The sequence below is a fragment of the Barbatula barbatula genome (genome assembly GCF_947034865.1).
Source record: "Barbatula barbatula genome assembly, chromosome: 5".
Classification (NCBI taxonomy): domain Eukaryota; kingdom Metazoa; phylum Chordata; class Actinopteri; order Cypriniformes; family Nemacheilidae; genus Barbatula; species Barbatula barbatula.
Window position 1 is genome coordinate 19651512 of NC_136769.1, and position 26594 is coordinate 19678105.

The following is a 26594-nucleotide window of genomic DNA, read 5'->3' on the forward strand; positions in this document are numbered from 1 at the left end:
ACAGTGGAAGTGAATGTAATTTATTGACAACATTTTCCAAGGCTTAGTCCAAATAAGTTAATAAGTTCATGCACAACTCTGTTCATGCAAACTCCACTGTCATATACTGTGCAAGGAAAGGTCCAGATGGTCCCACAGCAAATGTAGAAAGAGAGAAAAGAAAGCGGCGCATATACGCCTTATACGTGATCACGTGGTGTGTGTGTGGTCAGAAACATTCACGTCTACATTAAAACTCAGTATGCGCTCTAGCTGCTCCGGATACAGATCGTAATCTTTTGCAGGTAAATGTTTAATCTTATCTTGCCTGGTGTAAACTTGCGAACGCCCCCAAAGAGCACCTGAATGCCCCCTTTTAAAAATCTTGCTTCCGTCGCCCCCAAAGTTCTCTTAATGCCGCCCACTGGGGGGGTGGTACTGCCCCGTTGAGAAACGCTGCCCTAGAGTTTAATGAAGCGGATTAGATTGAGCTTCATTGCAAAAGTTGCTTGTCCAAAAAGCTGTTGTGTACAGTGGGGAATGAAGTGGGAAACTAAATGCAATTATATTCTCCCAAAAAAGTACAATCGGTTTGAAGATGTAAATATGAACAACACCAAACTGAAACCAAACCGAAATTCGATTAAAATTGAATGTAGGTACATTAAAGTTTACCTAAAACAAAACAACGTAACCCTTATATGCATGAATAATGAAAATCACAGGATTTTATCTGTGCACCAAAAAACGGATTTCGAACTTTTGTTTCAAAACATATTTTTCAGTTTTTATTTTAAACTTGAGTAGACATCTGAAGAGTTGTGATAGTGGATGATGTGCATCTATGCCATGGAAATCAAGAAACTGTAGTGACCTATATGAATGAAAGGGTTAAACTGTGCTAGATAGGGTTTCTTCAAGAAATGTATGCTATGACTTGTGTGCACTGACTTTTTTATGAAAAATGAAGTACAGTATTAAAAATGCTGTCAATAACTGTAACTGGTGGATTATTAAAGAATTTAATGATGACAGATCACAAGTTAGTAGATGGAATGCATTAGCTGACAGTTGAGAACACATTCTGCAGACTGGTGTCCACAACACAAAAGGGTACAGAGAGCATCTGGTGGTGCTTAAGTTTGCTTGAGAACGAACTGAGCTATTGGTGTGCACCCTGAAACACAAACACAACAAACAAACAGAAAACGATGTCAAGTATGTCAAATGCATTAATACCAACAAAGTCCTACTCGCACCACTTTGTCAAATCAATGGAAAATACAAACACCTTTCCCACCCACTAACATATGAGCAGCTGCATCTGGATCTCAGATGCTCCAGGACGCAGCTGACGCCACACTGCAACACACTCTCCCACAAAACCACAACCGTTTAATGGCTTAAAGGTGTTACCTTGGCTACCAGCGTAGGCCTTGGCACTCCCAGCCAATCACAGATCTGATTCCTGTGGGCGCGCACTGTAGCGATGTCACTTTCCCTGCAAGGTGAAACAGAAAAGATGTCATCTGAGCTGTACACCTTTGCTATTCTCCTAAATGACAAGAAGGGTCGACGCTCACCAATTGGTGTCACTGAGCGAAGCCATGACATCAGTCAGCACTTGCTCATCGTCTATGACATCGTCGTAGGTCAAGAGCATCTCATATACTTGGCTGGCTGTCGTCTTTCTGATCTTCGGATGCAAGAGAAGACAGACGTGCGTAAAGAAATAAGGCAAAATAACATCGGATCTGTAAATGTGGAGTCGGGCGGCAGATGCTCACCACAGGAAAGGGGTGACAAAGCAAAATCAACAACTGCACTAAGACCTTCTTCCTCATGTCACCCTGAAACTGGACCATTCCACAGAACCTGAGGGCGAGAGAGCGAACCCATCAGAGAGAGAGGATCTTTTGGATCCAAATGTAACATATGTGTGTAGGACGTTGGGAAAACAAACTAGACTTACACGGCTATACATGACAACAACTTCTGGACTTCTTTGGACTTCTTGATTTCCTCCTTACAGAGTGACAGCAGCTCCACAGAAAATGGATGACTGAAGAAAGAGAGATGACAAGATGAGATCAAACCATCACACACCTTCCCGTTTCAACACACGGTTTGGCTCGGTTCATCGTTGGTTCTCTTAAACATTCCCTGTGTGACTCTGATCTGTGTATTTATGTTATGATATCATCTCTGCTGTCGAGCTCTGGGTGGTTTTCGTCTGAGCCTAGGATGGCTGTAATGGATGCTGGGCTTTCCCACGCTCACCTCTCCTCACTGGTGAAGAGGTCAAAGCAACCGTTAGCCAGGAGCTGATCCACCATCTTCAGTAAAGGGACGGACACCCTGTGGGCGGAGTCAGACGAGACAAACCAATAAACTAACAATGACAACCGTAAGATACATTATTAACATGTAGGGTAGAGTGAATACGTTTCATTTATAAAATCCCTTGCATTATTTGTCTAAAGATATTTTGTTAATTATAATCCATTATATTGTTTTATTAATCATGATTTATTTACATTAGATTACAGTTTTATTACAATTTATTTCAAACGATTGAACTAAACGTTGAACCATTTTAAGTTCTGCCTTCGGAAACTGAGAAATGTCACCGAAATATTAACCTCTTTATAGATAAACCCAATACACCTAGAAATGCTGGTTAAATGGAAACTTGGAAGGGTCTCTTAATATTTTTCTTATTTTTTAATTAGGGAGATCCATAAAAAACGTTTACGTTCCTGCCAGTTGCATGTGCATCTCAAAGCAGGTGTGTTGTGTACCTGTCTTTGCGCAGGTGATCTCTGAAGATCGCTAACACAGTGTCTCCAAACTGCCGGAGAGCTGCTGCATCCTGCTGAATGGACTTCAGATACTCAAATAAAGACTGAGACGAGAAGCGCACCTGTGGACACACATTCAAAAATAAGATTTAGACTTTTTTGAAACATATTTTTTCTACATAAAAACAATAATCACCCTGTATAATGTACATAAGCTTCTGTGAAAAGACCACATTGATATTTTGTATATAGACCACGTTAAAGACTAAAATCTTAAGGACAATGAATGATTTGAAATCCAATTTAATTCGATTATGAGACTTTAGCCTGGATTTCACAGACAGGGTTTACATTTCCTTACCACTGCTGCACACACAAGTTGTTGCTCCTATCTCTTCATATGCAGTATGAATTAGTGAGGTAATGGTACTTGAGAACATAAATGATGTGTAAGTTCCTCTTCCTGTAGTATCAGAGTGAAAACAGGAAACAATCAGCAAAGAAAGCAGCGCTGTAAACTGTGTTAAGGTGTGCATGTTTCTGAAAAACTGTTTTGCTATGCTATGCTTCCCAGTCCCACTGTCATTCACCATTTAGTCTGTGGGAACCAATCATTAATATACTAGTTTTGGCTTCAAATCTTTTCAGGCTGAAGGTGAAAGAGAGAGACTCTTCGTGGTGTAATGGGGAAGTTGTTTATTAGGTTATTAAGGTCCAGTTGGTTGATGGATTGACATTTACTGCACTCAGAGCTCACATTAAAGGCCTTTTCCTTATTTTCATCATCAACAAAAACCGATGGCTTTAAATAATAAAGAAAATAACAAATATGAAATGATGATTGGTCACATCAGCCACTACAGCTAAGCCTCCAACGCTTCGGGTTTTGAATGAAATGAAACTCAATAAAACTGAAAATGAAATTCAGCTAAAGAGGAAAGAAAGTAGGAAAGAAACAGAACCATGCCTGTCAGATTTCCCCCGTTATTTGTCACGAGTCAGATTGCTTAAAAATGACTAACACACTTCTCTTCAACAAGACTCAAGGATGGCATTTGGAAGGGTGTTGGAAGGGTTACACGGCACCCTAAAAATGATAAAATCAGGAGCAAACAGAAAACGAAACAAGACAAACGGCATAGTATAATATAAAATAAAAAAGTCAGATAGAAAAACAGCGAAAAAAGGATTGTTAAAAAAAGCTGTGGTTCTGCCGCCAAGCAGTTTACACAAACCATGTGCACTCTTGGGGCCAGGATGGGCAAAGCCTAGGGATTGTGGCAAATTTTTAACACATGTAAGACATTTTCAAGAAACAGCATGACGTTTCAACACCCGCTTATTATTTTGAGCACCAAAAATAATGGAGCATGTTTATGTTGCAATTTTTGCAAAGCTGACATGAAGTAATGCAAAGTAAATAATACACGGCCTGAGAGTCTCAATGTCCCTGAGACAATTCACACTCCTGACCACAGTCACAAACTCCCTAGAAAAAGAGTGTCAACAGCGCCGCCCGCAGGTCACTCTTCTGCTATGTTCTGTTATTCATTATGTTCTATTGCAGTTTTTGTTAATTGGTCCATTCGTGTGACATCACCAGCAAGCTTGTCTCCTTTTACCCTGAAGGGGTTTCTTTTGCATCAACACCCAGCTTACTGTAAATCATCCTTCTTATTACACAGACACTTGTCACACAAGTTATTAGAAACTGCCTCATGTAACGCATTTTATTTGCATATTTTTATTCTCAAAATTGGAGATGGCATAATATTTAATGCAATATTGTTTCAAAATTATGAATCATTATTATTAAATAAGATATTTAAAATATGAAATTACTAATAGTAATTTTGTGTTCTATAAAAGAAAGAGTCATATACAGGTTTTGTTCGATATGAGGGTGAATAAATGACACATATTTTATTTTTAGGTAAACCATACCTTTAAAGGTCCAGTATTTAAAATTTAGCAGCATCTAGAGGTGAGTTTGTGAATTGCAACCAACGGCTCACTTCACCCCTCCCTTTCGGAGCACAACGGTGGCTGACACAGAACTAAGATGGCGTCATGTTTTTGCGTCTTTGCTGTGTTTAATGTAAAGTAACCTACTGTAGATTCCGTGAGACCGCCCACAGATACGGTGAGGCCAAGCAGCGTGTGGTACTGGTACTGATGGAGCCCCAGCAGCTGAGTGATGTGAGGAAAAGCCTGTGATGCTGCGTTCCAGTTGAGGGACTTTCCCGTCTCTCTGTGGTACAGAAACACCCGGGGAGAGAGATGAGTGTGGATCAAGCATCTGGGGTGGAACTTAGACAACTACGATCACAATTGAAAGCCATTACAAAAAGTATGTGCTTTTTCGGCACCTCCCTGAAATAATGGCCGAGATCATTTAAGCCTTGTTACTGTTTGACGCATTCACAGACGGTGTGTGACTCTGATGCAAAAACTGGACCAAAAAAACACACCTAACAACCAATATCATGCCTGCCTCTAAACCACATTAGACGTCAGACCTTTTCATTAATAAGGCTTTCAAGAAACTTGTATTAGCAAAAATGTTGAGATGCATCGATACTAAATGACTCCACGATAGTCGATTCAGCTTGATATCTGCCAATACAGATTCTGAAGATTAAATTAAAATATTTCTTAACTTTCTGAATGTTATTAATTCATATAACGACTATTTTTATTAAACATCAAACTGGTGATGTGAACTTCACATTTTCTTGTCAACAGAGCACAAATTCATTGCATTTTAAGAAGCCTACATTTACTTGAATGTATTTTTAACAACGTACTAAATTGCTGATCTCTAGGCCACAGCCTACCCAGGGAAAAAGGAACAAAAATAAACTAAAACACCAAAAAGTGATACGCTAGGGGATATAACCCATAATGTTAAGAGGTCTTTTGTTTGGCATGCACAGTGCTACTGTGTTTTAAAAAAAGAAAACAAAGGTTTCGTTATTAATGTTGTAAATTGAATTTCATAGTCCCATTTCACTTCAAAAGAAGGCCTGGAAAAAAGTAACCCATCGCTCAGATGAGAAAAAGTAACACAAAAAACAATGCATTACTGTTTATTAAAAGTAAATGAGTCACTTTTTAGTGAGTTACGCTAAACTGAACACTTTTTATTGAGTACTTTTTGATGTAACTTTTCCCAACACTGATGCAATTTTTATAGGGATGTAAAAATGCACAGGATTTTAAACCAGCGATAGGTCATTTAGTTTTAAAAACTAATGGTAATGTATTCTGCACTCACGGAGGGAAGATGCTCAGTAGCTCCTCCCGATGGGGAATGTGAGGTACTGTGGGCTCCACGCTGTGAAGTAATCGCAGGAAAATGGTGCCGGCGTGCGCTCTGTAGCGGTCTATTTTCTCAGCGGCCTGCTGGGCTAGGCAGCACATCATGCGCTGAACACTACCACAAAAGAGAACAATACAGATCAACCCGTGTGGTGTAGGGTAACGGGACTGGATTTATGAAAGATCGCGAGCGTCTCACAGGTCAGAGGAGAGGAGCTCTGGTGCGGATGCCACGACCATCAGGGTCACGTCCATGAGACTGCTCATTGCAGCTGCCCTCACCCTACAACAGAAGGAAGACTTAGAAAACATTACTCCAACAAAATATATCAACTACATATATAGGTTGTTGGGGTTTTCAGCGTGGTGTTGCTGGAAGGTCTGTCTGGAGGGCCCAGGGACCTTTCTGCGCACACTTAGGAGAGGAATGCATCTCTTGTGGGGCAACAAGGGTTAGGCTGTAGGGCTGTGGCAGGCTGGTCTGGTGGCATTCTTTAAGGTAAGCGTAGGTAAGCCTGGCCGCAGGGAATGTGTGTGAAACCAATACTTAACAGCATTTTCTGTACAAGACACCAGAGTTGTTATAATACTTGAATAATATCGTATTGATATGTGTCTTAATCGGTTTCAAAGTAGAAACAAAAATGTCAAAAGTAAACTGCACGAAAAAACATCCATATATGCAATTCGCAGTATATTCAATAATTGTATAATATTGCTGAAAGAACCCGTTTGAATGATGGCAGACCAAATAACACCATAACAGAACTATTTACAATGCTGCCGTCAAAGGGTTTTGTTTGGCAACCCCAGAGCGCATCTCTCAAAAATACGTGCGCACTCACCAGACGCCAACATCGCCTCGGCTGTCCGTGCTGTAGTCGTTCATGCAGCCCAGCAAGGCTTCATACACGCCCCTTATGTTGTCCTCGCAAAGCACGCGGTCCGGGTTGCCTCGTGCGAGCACTCCTACGGCTACACACACCCTGCAAGGGCGAGAAAGCGCAGGACTCATGGACGTGCAATACAAGACGGGACACAGCGGTGGCGTGAGACAAGTCGTGAATTTCAGGTCCTGCAGGAAGGAGCAGGCGTCGACCGAGTTGGCTCACGCCAAGACTGGTTCTTCAAGCGCAGAGGAGACGAGAGGTGTTACTCACTGAGACATGGCAGTGGCGGCATCCCTTCTGGCTTCTGTGAGACTCTCCTCTTTCGGTGCCACTCGACAAACGGTCTGGAGCCCGTGTAGGATCTAGGAAACACGCACACAGACCCTGAATAACAGCTGCAGACTTCATGTGGTTCCTTAAAGGGATAGATCACCCATAAATAAACATTTTGCTGCATTTATTTACCCATATGTCGTTCTAAACCTCTATATGACACTAAATAAGATATGAGAAATGTCTCAGTGGTTTTGTGTGCATGCAATGGAAGATCAATGAAAACCTTTGACAGACGTACTGTCTTGAGCTCAACATGAACACAGTGTTAGTCAGAGGGTGTTGAGCGGTGCTACCTGCTGCAGTTTGCCGTGGATCATAAAAGGAGGCAGTGTGCCCAGAGCGAGAGCACATCCACAGCGGGTCAGAACCACAGGACTCCCCAGAGCAGACAGATATTGACCGACCAGCTCTTCTGTATGACAAAACACACACGTTTGTACGCACATACATGCACCCATAAAGGTAAAGTATAATATGGTGAGTTAACCAGAGCGACTCTTTTTTCCTGTACCTTGCATTTTCAGATCAGCCACCCCCGTCTCAATCTGATAATACTGCCAACACAACGCTGCCAACGCTGAAACTGCAGCATCCTTTACAAAAAAACACACATTATCAGCAACTGAAACTTTCCCGTAGTAAACACAGACCTTTAAGACCTTTAGTTGAAGATGTTCTACCTGTATACCCTGTCTGGCCCCAGAGGAGACCATTTGAAGGTTCTTTAGGCTGTCATCTATCAACCCCTGCCAACTAGCTGCAATACAAATCATAATACACGTTAATCTAGACTCACATTCAAAATCCATCGACCAATCTTTGACACATTTGTGATGGCGTGAACGACTCACTGATAACCGGATCGTCTTTAAAAGGCATCTTAGAGAGAGACAGCTTTTCAATGAGAGCACACACTGCAAAGAGAAAATAACAAATCCAATAAATTGCTTGCTTGGTCAACTGATGATTTATTGGACTCTTCTTAAATTGACATTTCTGTCATCATCGGTTTCTGTTAAGATCTGTATAAATGTATTTGTAAAGAATGCTTGTAGTAGGAAAAATGACAATGGAAGTAAAAAGTGCTCCAGAACTGTTTGCTATCGTACATTCTTTAAAATATCTTCTTTTATAAAACAATTTTCCTACTATGGGAGTCAAGGTCTGTTTGGTTATAAGCATTCCACCAAATATCTTTGTGTTAAAAAATAAATGACATCCACAAATCCACAAAGCGAGAGCAGTACAGTAATACCCTGCAACATCATCTTTTCAATCAACACTTTATTTAAAATGATTTTATCATTCAAGCTTAAAAGTGTCACCAGTGCCACAGAATAACCGTACATCATTGGTTTATTTACCAGCTGGTCTCATGAGCTCTCCACCAAATCCCCTAGGGTGAAAAGAAGTTCAGTCACAAACTATAGACAAATTAGTCCCTCTTAAAAGCTTTTTGATGTCATAACCTGACAGTTTATGGGGCAAGTGCTTACCTGTACTGTCTTCTGTCAGAGAGCTGCAAGTGAATGTACATACAAAGAGTTAGTTTCAGCATACAGCCTTTGTTTTACATTTTGGACATTTATAGAAACACTACAGACCTTCTGATGAATGCCCTTAAGGCCTTCAATGGTGTCAGAGGACAGGAAGTCAGTCACTGACCTAAAACAAACAAACAAAGGCATTAGAGAATATTTTTTAATTCAGGTCTGATGTGGTAAAAGAAAGGGTGAGTGACCTGTTGTCCTGGGTGGCAAGCTTGTGGAGAGCATGAGTAATCTCAGCGCAGGCCAGTATAGCACCGTGACGGGTGTGTAGGTCAATTCCCGTCGCCATGGGCAACAGCTGGGGTAAAACTAAAACCAAATACGAAGCATGATGGGTTATAGTGCAGATTTCGCTAAATGTTTAGGGTTTACCAACATATCAAATCAAAGTTTATTTATAGAGCACTTTTTTAAAACAACATTTTCACCAAAGTGCTGTACAAAGATCTATAAAACAAATTTGACACATAGCAAAAAAAAACAGATAACAACACTAACAAAATACATAAAACATACATAAAACAAAGTTACATGCCAGAGTATACAGATGCGTTTTAAGACTGGATTTAAAAACAGCAAGTGTTTGGGACTGCCTAACATATAGGGGCAAGCTATTCCAGAGCTCTGGGGCTGCGGCAGCAAATGCCACCCCTGCTTTTCAGCCTTGTTTTAGGTAAAACCAAGAGTAAACTGTCAGCAGATCTAAGTGCTCTTGATGGATTATGTGGTCGCATTAAATCAGAAAGATAACTTGGTGCCAGACCCTTTAATGACTTATAAGCTAAAACTAAAACCTTAAAATCAATTCTAAAACGAACAGGAAGTGAATGAAGAGAAGCCAGTGTGGGTGTAATATGTTCACGATTTAATTAATTAATTTGTTTATCCAATTTAAAATCACTGTCCATTAACACACCCAGGTTTTTTACGTTTGGCTTTACATATGATTTAAAACACTCAACTCTACATCAAGGGGGTCACATGTGCTGCCAGGAGTAAATATGACGACTTCTGTTTTTTTCTTCATTGAATTAATAACATTTGCAGCCATCCAGGCCCTAACCACATCAAGACAGACCCAACAGTGGTGCTATAGAGTTTGTATCTTTCTGTTTCAAAGGGAGAGAGTTGTGTATCGTCTGCATAACAATGAAACGAGATGCCGTAGTTCCTAAAAATGAACCCCAACGGATGTAGATATAATGAAAATAGGATAGATCCAAGAATAGAACCCTGAGGCACTCCACATGAAAGAGATGCAGAGGATGACACAAAATCCCCAAGGCGGACTAAGAAACTTCGGTCAGACATATAAGATCCAAATCTCTCCAGTTCAATTCCCCTGACATCAACGCAATGCTCCAACCGAGAAACCAGTGTCAAATGCTGCCGTAAGATCTAGGAGTATAAGAACAGCATAATCACCTGAGTCAGTAACTAGTAACAGGTCATTATAGCCTCTCAACAGGGCAGTTTCTGTGCTGTGGAGTGATTTAACCACTTTTTGCAAATCATGTTGACCTAAAAAGGATTGTAATTGAGTAAATACAACCTCTAATATTTTGCAAAGGAACGGAAGTTTTGAGATAGGTCTAAAATGATCAAGAATAGAGGTATCCAAGTTTGATTTCTGAATCCATGGTTCCCCTATTGCATGTTTAAATTTAAGGCACAACTCCTGAGGGAATACTATTTATGATTGCCTGGATTTTTGGTCTAAGAGTTTCAAAAACATTCATTAAAAATGTAAAAGGAATGATATAAATTCAGCAGGCAGATGGTTTCATCTTAGATAAGATGTCTCTCAAAAAGGAAAGGGACACAGGCTCAAACTGTTCAAAAGCAGCAGAGCACATAGTAGCTAGATAAATCAACACAAGGAAGTGAAATGTGTGCAAACAATCTTTGTAAACAGATAAAGAGAGAACTCCAAACTAATTGATTGACGAGTATTCAAGGCAGCAGTAACAGTACTGAAAAGAATACAGGGCTTGAAGCAGTGAATATGAAGCAGTTCTCACCGCTGCCGGCCATGTACTCAGGAGCCCTGACAGTTAGATTGTGCAATGCTTTAGTGGCCAGCTCTCTTATCACCCTGAGAAATAAAAAACAAAGATTCAGTTAGATGTCACTCTGTGGACAAAACCAATGTAAAAACAGGTAACCGGTGAAAGCACGCAAATTCTTACCCGTCCCAGTGATTGAGTTTCATAGTCACCAAGTGATCAATGAGTGCTTTGGTGTATTCCTCAAAACCAGCAATATAGACACTGAAAAAGAAGAAATTGTTCGGATAAAAACAAAGAAAAAAGTTATTTATTTACTATAACAATAATCTGGTTTTACAAGAAGAAGTCCACCTCTGATAAATACTAACAAGCTCATATAATCATTATCCAAATAAGTAACAGAAGACAAGTAGCAAATACTGTAAAGCATATAATAATAATATATTTACAGTCTCAGCTTTGTTATTTTACCAAAATAAATGTATTTATATATTATTTTATTATATTACGTATTGTTTATTGTACAATTATTTATTATATATTAATTTATTTATGTTATATTGTTTATTATTTAAATTGACCACTTGTAAACACTGGTCCAGAAGAACTTCTCGTTTTAATTTATTTATTTATTATTTGTATTCTTTTAAATTTCACATATATGACTGACTCTTAAAGATATTTGTTTAACATTTACATTTTGGTTATAAATGTTCTGTGGATTGTATATTGCTTAAACGTTTGTGCCGCGTTAAAGAACTAAAACAGGAAGTTCTTTTAGGACCCGCGTTGAACCATCGTTACTGTGGTCTAAAAACCCTGGTCTATATCCCAGTTAATTAAAGAAACACTCAATATTGCAATAATCATAAGTTGTCGATTCTATACTTCACCAGCTGTGGCAACACAACCAGCGTTTCATGTTTCTGACCCTTGGGCCAGAAGTAGACAACATCACCAGAGCATTTCCCATCAGGCTGAAAGTTAGCATCCAGTTTGGCTCTTTGTTCCCTTAGGCTAGCATTTTTCTGTAGGGTGAGCCCTTTTTGAGGATGTAAACAGCGTAACCGCTGCTCCGTTCAGTGACGCACGCAAAACATACGTCTTTGATTTGTCCTGGTCTGTTCACAAGAATTGGGGCGTACGACATGATCTGTACTTTCTAACGTACCTACAGCGTAGACTCAACCATAATGGAGATCGGTTAAATATGCCTAAACTGCTGTCAGTCACACATTATTCCTCACCTGATAGTCAGGTAGCAGTTATTCAGGTTACCAACAGTGAAGTAGTCTGCCGCTGTGACAATGTCTATGCCGTGGGGGAAAGTGCCCTGTGGAGACGGGACATATCAGAGCAATATAGTGCTTAAAAAATCCCTGCGTTTATTGCCTTTGTTCTCTATTAAAAGGTGTTTGTGTGAATTGGCTTTCTTTTTACCTGTCTTCCCACATTCTCCTGGAAAGCGGCCTAAAAACAGAGAACACCAAGGAGATATTATATTTCCCAAAATGTATTTAGCAGTAACAGTAAATACAATTAAAGCTGAGGTGTGTCACCTGCTCCATGTTATAATACAAATGGAGAAAGCACCACACCATTTATTTCCCAGTCAAGACAAAACTACGGCCAATGGCGCGAGTTGGGACCATCAGGAAACCCGCATTGAACATTTATTACACTAGTAGTGTGGAAATGACATGTCTCAGCCTTGGAGAGTAGTTTGGGATGAACTCACAGAGGCGGCCTTTCTGCAGGTGATGTTCCTGTCAAACAGAGTTGTGATGACCAGAGCACTGTGAAAGGTAAGATAACAGAAATATACATGATCGGTGATAATATATATTGGACATTAAGTACATCATAAACTGACCAATTGTTTGATATGTATTTGTAATTGTTTTGTTCCTCTTTCTTTCTTTCTCTCTCTCTCTCTCTTTACCGGCATACACTATGCCCCCCCCCACAACCACCACCTCCTCTGCCTGTTATGAGACATCATCTTAAAAACAAGCGTGTCCTGCTCATCTATTATTTCAGCACCCCCATCAGCCTGTTTCACTCTGATTTCCCTCTTTATTTCTGTGTGAACGTGCCTGCGAGGTATTCCCACCATCACTCACAGCCTGAGAGAATGAAGTATACAAAAACACTTGCGCACACACAACCCTACGGGCTTAACACTGCCACGCCGGTTTCGATGAACAACTGATAGTGGCCTGGAGCAACGTAAAACGGACATGGAACGAAAGCATTTAATTTTTAGGTAATGTTGTAAACACAATATAACAAATAACAACCACGATGATGTTCTTCTATGCATAATGTAATAGCAGGCGATATTTTATTTGTGCACTGTAGCAATGACAAAACACAATATATGTGATCATTTAATGCCACTACAAATATTTTGATATAAATGTACTATAATCATTTTTGTCCGCGCAATTTGAATGCACTGGGAATCCAACTTTGGCTTTAAATGGAGGCATGAAGGTATGATAATATGACAAGTATATGTGAAAGATTTGTGCGAGACAAAAGTCAACATATATAATAAGTGAGTATTCAAAAACAGGGTTTTCATTTATTTAGTCAACTATAGAGAACTGAATGAGTTTGTTGTTTCAGTTTATACACAAAAACATCCCGTCTTTTCATCTTTCGAGGCGTGTGTGGCTAGCAGCAAGATTCTCATCACATGCTCCGTTTTTTCACCTGCCACCACTAAAATACACTGTGACCTGCATGTAAAATGATCTTTAATCTGTATCTGCATCTGTTTATTTGTTTCAGTGCGAATGTTATCAAAAACACTCCTGCATGGCACAAAAAAAACAATGCCGTAGTTTCAAGCAATGACACAGTTTCTAAGCGAAACCTTTGACTGCTGATGAAATGAAGACAGGACTCGACAGGCCTAAAGCCTGTGTGCCAAATGGCGACCGAAACCCGCGACAACAGGCGAAACCTGGCAGCAGTGTGGGGTTTGGGAGGAGGGAAGTTGCAGGGAGGGCCGACGCAGTCAAGGTGCAAAGCAAAGCGCACCAACAGTTACCGTACACGCAGGTTCACACTTGCCCTAAACAGGGAGGGGGGCAAGCGCAACATCTTTCAGCTGTCATTCAGCGTAATATCATTACATTTGGATGACGACTTAAAGGGATAGTTCGCCCGAAAATGAAAATTCTGTCATCATTTGCTCACCTTCATGTCATTTCATACCTGTATAAATTACTTTGTTGTGATGAACACAGAAGGGATATTTGGATGAATGCTAGCGATTTTCAATTGATCACTTAGTAGGAAAAATTAAATGGTTGTCAATGGTGCCCAGAACTGTGTTCCTCAATCCTTCAAAATATCTAACTTTGTGTTTAACAGAACAAAAAATATACAATATTTTTTTCCCACTTATCTTTGTCGGTGTTTAACAGAACAAAGAAATGTATACAGGCTTGAAACAACCTGAGGGTGAGTAAATGATGACAGAAGTTTCTTTTTTTGAGTGAACTATCCCTTTAAGGACTGTTGAACCTAAGATGGAGCAATACTTTCTGCTGATGAAACGGTTTTCACGGGCTGATTCACCACTACATCATTCAAAATAACCAGCAGAACTGACAAAAGAATGATAGAATACATGTTTTTATTGAGATCCTTCAGATTTACCATTTAATCTAAATGCAATTTTTTTTTAAATAAAAGTAGAACAATGCCTAAACTCACAATGTTAACAATTATGTTGGATGATAAATTATTATTAATATAATATAATATTAATCAAGAGATAAATACAGTTATGTTTTGGAGTTAATGGATTGTTCACTCATCGGTCCGTCTTTCACCTTCAAAGAATTCTTTAGAAATATTTTATTCGTAGCGTAATCTCATTACTATGTATTATTCTATTCATGTTTTATCAAGGTTGTAACTATAAGTATGCATGGCTATCTCGAACCATTGAAATCTGCTTCCACTTTTGCACCATGTCATAACCAGCTATAGCTGCAATTGAAACCAATTTTCCTTCTAAATTACCAACAGTTTTGTAACCTATTAAGGAAAGTACGTCCTTTGCACCGTTCGTCTGAATAAATGCACGCCTAAAATCACCTTTCATCATGTTAATAGGGCTGCGGTGTAGATGTACATTACAAAAGCCTGTTTCTAGTGTCTGCACCTCATACAAAGCCAAGAGTTTTAATGTACCAGCAGAAACGTAGCTCAAAAGACTGAAGTGTTCTTCACAGAAGGGAGAGGTTGTGAGCCGGGAGAGGTGTATAAACTGGTTTTAAGGCAGTAAATACCTCTAGCCGGGTGAACAGGTATGAGAAAAGGCTGTTTTGTCGAACATTTTTAAGAGGTTTATAATACAAAAACTAATGTCCCTCCTTTATACTGTACCAAGGCCATTGTTACAAAAGAATAAAATGTCCCCACAGTGCATTAAAAGAACATGATGCAGCTCATTGAGATGAAATGATCACAAAGAGCAAGGAGGAATATAGTTCAATTATTAGGAATTAAAGACTAGGATTTAAAAATAAAACCTATTCAGTATGTGGGCTGCCAGTCCGGCTCCTCACCTAAACTAGGTTTTTGTTGGAGAGGAAGCATAACTGTAATATCAGAGCCACCCATGTTGAGCTGTTCACCCATCATGACATCAGATCAGCTCTTACCGTTGATGGTTTGGTGGAAATAGTTTCCTCCTGAATGGCTTCCAAAAACACATTCTTAAAGATTTAAGAATGGTCACATCACACTCTTATATAAAGAGTGGTGTACAGGAGCCACTTTCCATTCAGGGATGGCATAGGATAGATTTGCATATATTTAGCTGGCCTACTAAAATGACAAATACCAGAGTCAAGCAAACTCTATGTCTATTATAGTTCTAACAGATACAATTAAAAAGAGAAAATGTGATGGGTTCCTGCCTTTGGAATACTTGCTACTGTGCAAAATCAAAAATCTCAACTTTAGTCTTATAGAGTGTTCACATCAAACACGGTAAATCACGCTATTCACGTGTAGTTGGACGCTTGAACATTTTGAGTATACTCGCATCATTACAGACGCGAATTCACGTCATGGGAGGGGCTTCTGCCGCTCGCTCACGGCCCTACTAGAGCAAGCTCCTGTTTCAGATTTTTTCAACGCTCACATTCGCGTCATTAGCGCAATTTGCGTCATTCGCGCTGCCTCATTCGCACGAAACGCACCGCAAGTAGGTCATCACGTCTTTGCATTGACTTAACATGTAAATCACTCGCGCTTAAAGATTTTATGAATTACAAAAATAGGGTGTATTATGTAAAGTGCAGTTGGTGAGTTAGCGTTGGGATCTTACCTGGCGATCTTGTTGACGTAAGGCTCAAGTTCACTTGGGTCGTAGGCACGAGCGAAAGCCCAGCACACATAACAGGCTGCATCACGGACGTTCGAGCCCAGGCTGCAGGCTCCCCTTTTCTCATCATACGTCAGAGCCTTTACAATCAGCGGCACCACTGTTGGACCGAAAACATAAAACAATAGGCATCCACAAATGACTAGTTTGGGAATAGAAAATTAAGCTATAGCTTCGCATCTTTGGTAGGATATAACCATTTGATATGTTCTTTTCAAAGTAGTTTATGATTTATACTAGTGTTCAAATTTTGTCGAAAGAACAGAGAAACCTACTACTACATTCTTACAAAGGAATACACACTAGGCATTCTTAGATCAGCATACACAACTGGGCTACTAAGAATATAATCTGCATATTGGTGCTTTGCCATTTAAAGACATTTTACATCAAGTGTAGCACACATTTGGCTTCATGCAAATCTCATTGGTTTGTCTCCACACCCCTCTGACGAACCTGCTTCACACCTAACTGTACCACTCCTGTGCGAATTCAGCCATTTAGCAAACAAAAAAGCCACAAACTCTGTTGCAGGTGAGATGGAAGGCAAACTAGGCTCGGGGCTTGCCTAATATCAGGCACATTGATGCTGCCTCCGGGCTCTACTTGGGCATAGACTCCACCCCAAAGAGAATCTCCACCTCAGTCAAAAAGACTCATCAGACTTATCACAAACTAGTCAGACACCTGAACGAGCGGACACCTGCGTTCAGAGGCAACCATATCGGACAAAGTGTTCAACTCGAGGACCATTGTACGTTTTAGGAGGTTGGCTGTGGATATATATCTAACAACAAACATCCTTCATCCAGAGCATTGAGTGTCAACAGGTAATGCTGAGCAATATTCAATTGCATTTGTTGTAACTGATAAATCTAGTTTACCGACATGTTTCAGCAGCTGTAAAGGCTGAATTGATGCTGTAGTTGTAGCTGTTGGTTATGGGGTAGGAGTGAATTACTACTGACTACAGGTGCACCTGTTGTAGTATATTTGGTTCTTGTCTATGGGGTTCAACGTATGTACAAATAACACAAAAGAAAAACTAAAATCCAAATTAAAAAGATTCTTGGTATATTAATATTACCAGATATTTCGGAATCTAGGGCATAGAGGAAAGTGAAGAAACAGTCAAGTAATGGACCAAAATGAAATTGCACGGTACAAAAATGTCTCCCTTGAGGAGGGAGCGGCTTCGTATGAAACATGTGAAGCAAAACCTGAGCCACCACTTCTTGCGACAGCACGTGACAAGCAGGTTCCTTAAGGTGGAGTCACTTTCAGCAAAACTAGCTTGGCAATTGATTTCTCAGATCTTCTGCCCGGTAATACAAACCTTCAGGCCTCGAAATCTTTGCAAACTTACCGGACCGTTGTGTATCCGTGCTATAGTGCAGAATAACACCACAAACACTGAATGAACAAATTAATTCCATATCTGAAGCAACAACATCCAACTGGCTTTTGATATTTTAATACAGATTAATTTCATTTGGATAACTTTGTAAGCTTCTCTAGTTTGGAGTGCAAGCGAGATCAACTATTAAATATCTTGAGTTGATATCCTGCAGGTTAAGTCATGGGAAACAGGTGTATGTGGTTTCCCACGCCGTCAGGTTTTAAAAAAAGGGAGCATGTTACTACAGGCCTGCGCTGGCTTCAAAAGTGCAGCTAGAGCACATCATGCTTACACAAGGGCTGATAACCAATATAAAAAATGCCAAGTTGATAGGTTTTAGACACCATGCATATATTTTTTGTTACCGGCATGTAGCTAGGGCTGTGCAATTTATCGCAAATGAATCGGAATCGTACATTTTGGCCTTCATCAATTACAAAAACGAAATAATAAAGGTAAACGATTATTGTGCTGCATTCCATTTTGCAAGGATCCTCTCTTTTCTTGTAGTATAAATCCACAGCGAACCCTTTCCTTTACAGTGGTTCAGCAGTACTATTTCTTAAAAAAAAATTCAGACGTTTTTGTTTTAAAGGTTACCGAGTAGTCGTGTTAAATAATCAGGATCTCAAAATTGGCCAAAATAATCGTGATTATGATTTTTGTCATAATCGAGCAGCCCTACATGTAGCACCATTGACTGAATAAACAAAACAAGTTCTGCCGCAGGGTGTAACAGAATTGTTCTTTGTTTTTTCTGTTTTCAAACAGAGTTGACAAACCACGCAGTACTGGATTCAGAAAAGAGTGCCAGCATGGACACCCTCCAGGGGAGAAAACCAAAGAAACCCCATTACATTCCACGACCTCTTGGCAAACCTTTCAAATATCAGTGCTTCCAATGTCCTTTCACCTGCAACATCAAGTCTCATCTCTTTAACCATATGAAGTACAACCTGTGCAAGAACTCCATCTCTCTGGTGTCTCAACGCATGGAGCAGACAGGAAAATCACCTAGAGCTCCTCAACGTAACCTACCTTCTTTCCAAAACAGTAAAGAATCATCCCTGGAGGTTGAACATCTTGAGAAGACCAAAACCAACAAAACTGAAAAAGCAGAAATGGGAAAAGAAACCAAGGAAAAGCTGGAAGGTCCTATCAAGGAGATCAACAATGCGGTTCTTGAACCAGTTCGGGAAACTAGTGAGACTAGACACAAAACTTCAAACATTAACACTCAACAGAACAAACTATCTTCAGCTTTCTCTCCGGTTTCCCGAACGTGTGAAAGCGAAGCGCTACCGCTCCCTCTGCCCAAAGATGATCAATCAACGCCATACATTCCCCAGTTCTATCATCAAATGACACCCTGGGTCCCTCCCACTTCCACAACACCCCTTCATCCTCTAATGCCGGAGTATTCCCCACACATGGTGACAGAACGCCCCCTGCATTCTGTTTACACACATTATTTATCAAACCAACCAAACACTTCAGCCTTCCAACTCACACCCCGAGAGACCCAGAGACCCCTTGTTCCATCACCTCTGATACCTCCAAGTACATCCCTTCTCCACCCATATCACTACAGATATGGGCATTCTATTATTCCCGGTCCACCATTACCCTTTAGCCTCTATCAACACCTTGAACTGCCCATGCCCCTCCGGAGCTCTAGGTATTTACCTTTGGATGCATACAACAACAGATTTTACCCCAGAGAGTATGGAGGGCACTTGGCCCAAGGAATCCAGGAGGACAGAGGAATCCAGGAGCACAACATAGACAAGGGTACCCGCCAGAGTCCTTTAGCAGGCTCTGCTGCCTCTGGGTCTCCAGACAGACCCAGTGCTGCAGATTTCAACCAGCGTGTCCCCATTACACTCAGGCAAACTTCCCACGGGCAGACACTTGCAGTCAGCCAATTACAGCATGGTATTCAAGGGCCTTCCGCACAAACCACAGCAGCCAACAGCCCATGTGGACAACCTCAAGAGCATTTGTTACCAAATAGTGAGAGGTAAGTAAGAGCAAGGCTGGTAAGAATGTCAACAATAGAATCACAGAATTTGCAATAACACTGTGATGTTGTCTTCTTTTTTCCAGTAATGAAACAGCAACCACAGTTTCAGCAAGAAGCAGTGACATTTCATCAGAGAAGGAAGAGCATGAAGAGACCGAGGATGAGCAAGGACCTCTTAACCTATCGAAGAGGGACCAGGCCGCATACAGAAACGCAATGCACCATGATCCTGACCACATGCTCCATTCTGACTCAGAAAGTAGTCAAGATGAGGCACCACTCAACCTCTGCCTCAGGGCAGAGACCTACATTCAAGCCCTTCCCGACACAACAGACTCTAAAACAGAAAAAAAAGAACCCAATTCTGAGATGTCTCCAGCCAGAGAACAAGATCTAGACCCTTGTGATCAGAGGCACTCCGCAGCTTTTGCTCTTTGTCAGCTTGCTAGCTCAAGGCATGTTATCAACGAGTCCCCCGTTGGCCAACAAGAAATGACCAAGGGCCACAACATCAAACAGCTTTCTTCCACAGAAAACGATCCAGGCAAGGACACTCCAGACATGCTCAAACAGGGCACTCAAGCACCAGGGCAAAAACGGGCAAGAAGCAGACCTCTGAGACACACTGCCAAGAAAACAAGGGTACAACAACCAGCTCGAACTCAAAGGAAAAGGTCACAAAACTGCTGATGCAGAGATTGGAAAGCTTGGACACTTGCAATACTTTACAAAGACTTTACAGAATGATGAGCAGCAATTACACAGAGTAGCAATAGATATAAAATTTATGTCTGTACAGTTTTTTTGTCAATGGAGTGTTTACTGTTAAATATTCTTGCAAATAATCTGCACTGATTGGAAAAGAAAGCAGTTCAGATTGTTCACTTTGTTCACTTGGACACACTTAGAAAAACATGTAACTGTGCATTAGAAGGAACTAGGTGGTGGCATTTTTAAATAAAGAAGCTTGTCAAACAAGATATTTAAATAGTGTTTGCATAAAGTGTATCTGATGTTTGCTTATGAATGTGTTACAAACAGTGTACGGTATAACAGAGGGATTTGCAACTTTTATTTTGCAAGATTATAGTTAGGGTAATACGAAAGGGCTGATATTAAGAAAAAACAGCATATTTCCTGTTATTTCTTCAAATTTAAAGAAACAAAATGATGTAGTCATCATTTAGTAACTGTCATGTCCAAAATCATATGAATTTCCATATAAAATATTCAGATAAATCCTTTTTTTCAATATATGTTTACATATTTTCAATGTTAAGACTTAAAACATTGTTAAGACATCTAGTCAAGAGACGTGCATGAACAAATGATGTTTGATATTATTGATGCGACATCACATTTGATCTGGGTTTTCTATGTGTCAATCTATCGAGTATTCAATTGTATACAAGTAAATTTTCGTACAGAATAGCAGCTGATACAAACTCAAAATATCTTCTTCGGAGTCAGGTCAACTAAAACGATGGTTTTAAAACAAGAATGCAAACCAACCATCTGACAGACGTGAAGGAAGCAGCAGTCCTCTCCGACCCAGCTCTGCAAGAGCCAGGCAGCCTCCATGCCAGGCATTATCTGTTTCCTGGAAACTGTATCATGGAAATATTAACCAGATTCCATGAAAGATACACCGTTAGGTTAACTTAAATTGTCATTGGTTTCTGTCATAACGCACCTGAAGCACTCTAAAACAGATCCAACCACATCATCTGCGAGCTCTTTGGGTAACCTACCGGTCACTCTTCCGATCCTGGAGAGGGTTAAAGAGAAAGACAAGAATGACATTAATTCTCATGCCAGTGCGTCACTATTTATACTATTTACAATTTATACAGTTATTACACTGCATTATTTAACCTAGCCAAGATACAAAATGTAAACTGTGATTTTTCTTTTTTTTCTCACCCCTTGGCAGAGGACCATCGCACTATTGTCTCTTTGTCTTTCAGTCCAACTAACAGCTGTTCTACAACATTAGAAAGCAGTACATCAAAGCATTTATTATTGTGTAAATACAACACAGATAGATCAAAACTGTGCTTGGATTCTTACCAATGACAGTCTCAACGTCCTCAGGTATGTCATAGTCTTCCTCTTGACTGACGGATGACAGGTCCGATTTTGTAGCCTCTACACTTTCTATGATGGCCGACTGAGCCAGGTTCATTGCGAGAGACCGACATCCTCTCTGGTATCTGCATGATGAAATAAAAAATGTTTACTAACCAAAACCAGCACACATTTCTACATAAACTAGTTGATTACAAGCTTTTCTTTCATTTGTAACCATTTCACACATCTTTCTTACAATTTTGATATTCGCTATTCGATTTTGTTTTATATCAGAATACAAAGTAGCACCGGTCTACTAGGGCAAATAACATAAAACTATCCTACACTGGCCCCAGGCCATCCCTTTTGTTAAGCAAATTACCTCCATTTAGCCAAACGTGGTTTTAGAAAGGTCAGGCCTAGTCTCTGGACAACTTTGACTCCCAGTTTCCGCAATGTGGCCTGGTTACTATCAGTTATTCTCTTCTGATTCAGGCACTGAAGAACTGTAGGGGCTGCAGAAAGAATGAGAGCCAGAAAAATTCACATATCTCTGATATTATTGACCAAAATATTTTAATGGCTTATACGCACCATACTGCAGGAAGTCATCACGTTTTCCATGCTTGAAAAGCTGGGCCTGAAAATAAAAAGGCCATTTGAACACTGTTTTTCCTATGCATCATTTATAAAATTTGACTTCACATCAACATAAACCTGTTTGCAACGTGTCTATTAAAATGTGTACCGGACATGTTCCTGTGCTATGGCTTGTGGCACTATTAAAGCACATATGCAAAACTTGTGGCACTTGTTTCAGCACCTCGGGCCTTCCAAACACACAGAGCCAGTTTTGAGGGCCTCGGGCGACAGAGACGAGCTTTATACAAATTGAACAACAACCGGACCATTTTCTACCCCTATCCGGACTACAACCAGTATATTATGTTTTATTAAAGAGTAGACCACATGTCTCACCAGTGCAAACAATATGGAACAAACATATGTAGTCCATTTCCCTCATTACCCTTAGTAAATAAACGGCACGGAAACAATAAAGATTACAGTCAGAAAGACAAAGGTATATATAAATAAATAAAAGTCCTATCATCAACGAACTCTTCCTGAGGCAATATAAATAGACTTGAATCTTAAGAGAAGCTTGTTTTTGAACGCAGTAAAATCTGCATGTGGTATTTGGGCTTTCTGTCAACAGGAGAAACGGGCAAATGATTGTGTGAAACGTGAAAGAGGAGATTTGAGACTCGCCAGTGACTGTAATGCTCCATCGAGGGCCACAGTTCCTTCCATGGTCAGCTCACTGGACTGAGAGATTGTGGTCAGACACCAGTCCAGAAATTTTCCCAAATGCTTCTGCTTCACATCTGGTCGGGTCACAAACCTGTTTTTTGGTTGTATAATTCACAAGTGGTTACACAGCGCCCTCTGCTGCTTGAGAAGTAAAACTGGCAAAAGTTTCTGGACCAGTATGGTCGACAATAAAAAATATTTTTGAATAAGACCTTAATGATCATTTTATTTTATATACAGAGTATATGTCAATATTTTTAATAGTGATATTGTTCTAATATAGTTTTAAAGGGTGATTTGTGTCTAATTTTAACCATACACTCAAAAAGTTTAGCAACAAAACTACAGGGGAAAAGTGAGAATTCTTCTTTACTTAAAGGATAAAAGGAAGGAATTATGTTTTATTAATTCTCATTTATGCATCAACATATTACACATACATATAGAAAACCATAAACAAATGTAGCTTACTTAGACACCAGTACAGATGCAGCGTCTCGAGATTTGTCACTGACTCCAAGAAATGACTAAAAACATAAAAACAAGATCAATCAAAAGAGAAGACAATCGTGACAAGTTCAAAAGTGTATAAGACTGGTTCTACCAGAGGCTAGAGTGTGTATTTTACAGGGTACAATTACTTTATACTTTAAGTTTATTTACAAGCAATGCCTTGCCATCACTAAATCCAAATGATCTTGTGCTGCAATATATTCAAGTAAAAAATCCTGTTTTCAGATACCTCAAGAGCAAATTAGTAGAAATGTATAAATTCATTCTCAAACATGCAACAACAGCAGCACTGAAGATGACAAACAGGAAACCAAGAACACTATAACAGCAGAATCATAATTTAGTCATGTCATGACGCAGTGCATGCTGGGAGCTCACAAGTCATTAACCAAACAGCAGCATTAACCAATATAAAAACAATTGTAGACTAGGGGTAACAGCTAAGATAACCCTGTTGACAAAATCTGCCTATTATGTAGATTCACTATATATTTCTTAAGATCTGGGATGACTCATGTATAAAATAATAAACAGTTTTTACAGTGTGTTGGTCCACTGTACACATGTATATGGCTGAAATCAATTTAAACTAGACCTGTTTTAGACCTGACACATGATCTGCGATTCTGTGCGTTACCTTTGCAATAGATAGGATACGATCCATCACAGGCTCTCTTTTGACTTCGGAGTCCGTTGACAAGTGGCCATCCAGGCGGGACAGGTCAAAAGGAATGAGGCATGTCATGGAGAGCCACAGGAGGAGTATGTAGCGTGTTTCCCACGTCTAATTAAAAACATACAATAATAGCAATATAATAATAATATAAATGACATCTCTCCTCTACTTCTTTCTTTCTCTTCCTTTACAAAAGTCATCAACACAGGACCGTAGCCAGCTTTGTGAAAAGGGTGGTTCTTTTTCTCAAAAAGAGGACTTTTTTGTGGTTTCCCCCCACATTTATTGTTCTTAATCTGTGTAGTTTCAACACATGAATCCTCGTGACTCCAGTATTACCTAAGGTTAGTAGTCCTTTCGTGGCCGTAGCCAGGGTTGACTATGGCATGCTGCGAGATCATGCACCAAAATAAAACAAAAATGTTCCCGTACAGTAAAAAATAAATCCATGTACGATGTGATATGTGAAAATGTAGAAAAGTTAGTTTGGCGAGAGGTGGATTCGAATTGGTTGATAGCGTCAAAACTAATATTACTCGTCACACGTCTTAGTCACTGAAGCTGTTGATGAAGTAGTGTGGTTTTTGCCCTCACATTTTTTGTGCTTCCGACGACCATGGTCATAATTATTGGCAGTTGTTATTTTAAAGGACACATTTTCATTACAAAAGTTCAGAAAAAAGATAACTTAAATTTAGGACCTTTGACAGTGAAGGGTGGGTCGTAGCCCTCTGGCTACAGGCCTGTAACAACTGTAAATGTACCACAGCACTTTTAATTTAACATTTTATATCCCTGTTATGTTAAGTCGGCTTGTTTTTCTTACTTTTCAAAGTTTTGAATAAAAGCCTCTTCTATATGTCAAAATCAAGATTCCGTCACTTAAGAACTTTGGAAACTGATAAGGTATGTCTCATTATACTGTAGAGTCCATGAGGGGTTAGGAATGAATGTCTACCTCAGTGTCTGTTGGGTCCTGTCTGCATAAGAGGTCCAGAACGGGCTGAACGTCTGACACCTCGTGGGGGAAAAGCTGCATGAACACCTTGTAGCCTCGGACCTGCAAAACCACCAACATTCAGTCACTGTATCGCTGCAAAGAGTCTATGAGACACTTATAGAGCTGTGCACCATCTTGCCTTTGAGATGACATAGAGAAATTTGAAACAGAGATGGACCAGAAGAGGTGGCGACTTCTCACTGCGGATCATCTCCAACAGCATGTTCAGCATCCACTCTGCACAAGAAGAAATGTAAGGTGTGCGAAGAGATCACCCATCTTCATCCCAATCATAATACTAGACATCTAGCATCAGGATCCTCTTACCTAAGTGACGGTCTAATAGATGTGGTTGTTCCTGGTAGCGGTCCATCGTTACTGAAAAGGTTAAGCATTAAGCAGACAATCTTAGCGACTGCTTTAGACACAGATATGGAAATAACATATTAATATAATGTGCATTAGAGCATGTGAAGCTGACGTCACGCCCTACGTTACATGTTGCAGGTGCGCCGCCATCTTGGGAGGATCATACACTGCTATTATTGTTTTAATATGTACCGTTACTTGTTTTCTTTGACATATGGAGAAATCGAAAGTGAAAGAACTACGGGCTTTTCCTGAACACCTTTGCCTAATGCTATTGGATTTTTTAACACAGCAAGGCCGACCTACCCTAGTTACATTTCCTAATCAAACAAGAACAACAAAACACTTCCAGCGATCCTCCCAAGATGGCGCAACATTATTCAACAAGGCGTGACGCAGCTTCACGTTCTCTATAGCTTGCACATGGGAGACTCTTACCCACGAATTTCTCAAAGGTGTTCTCTCTGCAGACCAGGTCGTGATGGATGTCGGGTAGACTGCTGATGACAGTTCGCACTTCTACGCATTCACTGAACTCAGAAAGCACACACGTCTGAGACATCACATCTGACTCTTCAGCATTGCAAACAACCTCCATGGCTAAGTGCTGTTTTGTACACACGGAATCTAGTAATGCAAGTCGGCGATGTCATCCGACATCAACGGATTAAAAGGAGTTAATGGGTTTGTTTTTGAGCGTCGCAGAATGAAAGGATACGACTGGTTCAGGCTAGTGCACAGAACTAGACACGTTTTTCTTTAAATTTCACAATATAACCCTGTATTGTGCGAAACATACACTCTAATTTATCATATGTCTTTTCCTTAAAACTGAATATTTATAAAAGACACAAAATCTTATGCGAGAGTGAACTTATCGCTATGTGATGCATCCCGGTAGGTCTCCATTGAGTTGTGCGACACAGTTGACAAC

General features: G+C 40.1%; 2 protein-coding genes across 3 annotated transcripts; one reads left to right on the forward strand and one right to left on the reverse strand.

Annotated features, from left to right (window-relative positions):
• tbcd (tubulin folding cofactor D) lies at nucleotides 1–26594 on the reverse strand. 2 transcript variants are annotated; one of them, XR_013786699.1, is made up of 40 exons: nucleotides 26099–26594; nucleotides 25619–25669; nucleotides 25431–25528; nucleotides 25250–25351; nucleotides 24253–24399; nucleotides 23574–23629; nucleotides 23061–23193; nucleotides 22386–22431; nucleotides 22174–22306; nucleotides 21792–21934; nucleotides 21645–21705; nucleotides 21415–21489; nucleotides 21234–21328; nucleotides 16243–16399; nucleotides 12625–12682; nucleotides 12327–12356; nucleotides 12134–12219; nucleotides 11067–11147; nucleotides 10899–10972; nucleotides 9069–9186; nucleotides 8932–8992; nucleotides 8824–8846; nucleotides 8692–8723; nucleotides 8179–8241; nucleotides 8008–8084; nucleotides 7839–7920; nucleotides 7621–7739; nucleotides 7262–7353; nucleotides 6947–7087; nucleotides 6301–6384; nucleotides 6058–6216; nucleotides 4893–5031; nucleotides 3142–3243; nucleotides 2781–2902; nucleotides 2260–2337; nucleotides 1952–2041; nucleotides 1767–1854; nucleotides 1563–1675; nucleotides 1396–1480; nucleotides 749–1156 (listed from the first exon to the last, which is right to left on the reverse strand). XR_013786699.1 is itself a non-coding variant. In XM_079457126.1 (39 exons), the coding sequence occupies exons 1-39, from the start codon at nucleotides 26256–26258 to the stop codon at nucleotides 1142–1144; spliced, it is 3567 nt and encodes a 1188-aa protein (XP_079313252.1). In that variant the 5' UTR covers nucleotides 26259–26594; the 3' UTR covers nucleotides 1–1141. The 2 variants fall into 2 exon arrangements, 1 of the variants encoding a protein (XP_079313252.1); XM_079457126.1 differs by lacking the exon at nucleotides 3142–3243 and having other exon boundaries at nucleotides 1–1156.
• znf750 (zinc finger protein 750) lies at nucleotides 16797–20969 on the forward strand. Its single transcript, XM_079457127.1, has 3 exons — nucleotides 16797–17129; nucleotides 18470–19718; nucleotides 19805–20969. The coding sequence occupies exons 2-3, from the start codon at nucleotides 18514–18516 to the stop codon at nucleotides 20409–20411; spliced, it is 1812 nt and encodes a 603-aa protein (XP_079313253.1). The 5' UTR covers nucleotides 16797–17129; nucleotides 18470–18513; the 3' UTR covers nucleotides 20412–20969.

Coding starts and splice junctions, on each gene's coding strand:
- znf750 (XM_079457127.1), top strand. CDS start 18,514: ATGGACACCCTCCAGGGGAGAAAACCAAAGAAACCCCATTACATTCCA. Junction 19,719..19,804: donor TTGTTACCAAATAGTGAGAG/GTAAGTAAGAGC, acceptor TCTTTTTTCCAG/TAATGAAACAGCAACCACAG.
- tbcd (XM_079457126.1), bottom strand. CDS start 26,258: ATGGAGGTTGTTTGCAATGCTGAAGAGTCAGATGTGATGTCTCAGACG. Junction 8,242..8,691: donor AGAGCTCATGAGACCAGCTG/GTAAATAAACCA, acceptor TTCTCTTTGCAG/TGTGTGCTCTCATTGAAAAG. Junction 2,042..2,259: donor CTCTTCACCAGTGAGGAGAG/GTGAGCGTGGGA, acceptor CTCTTTCTTCAG/TCATCCATTTTCTGTGGAGC.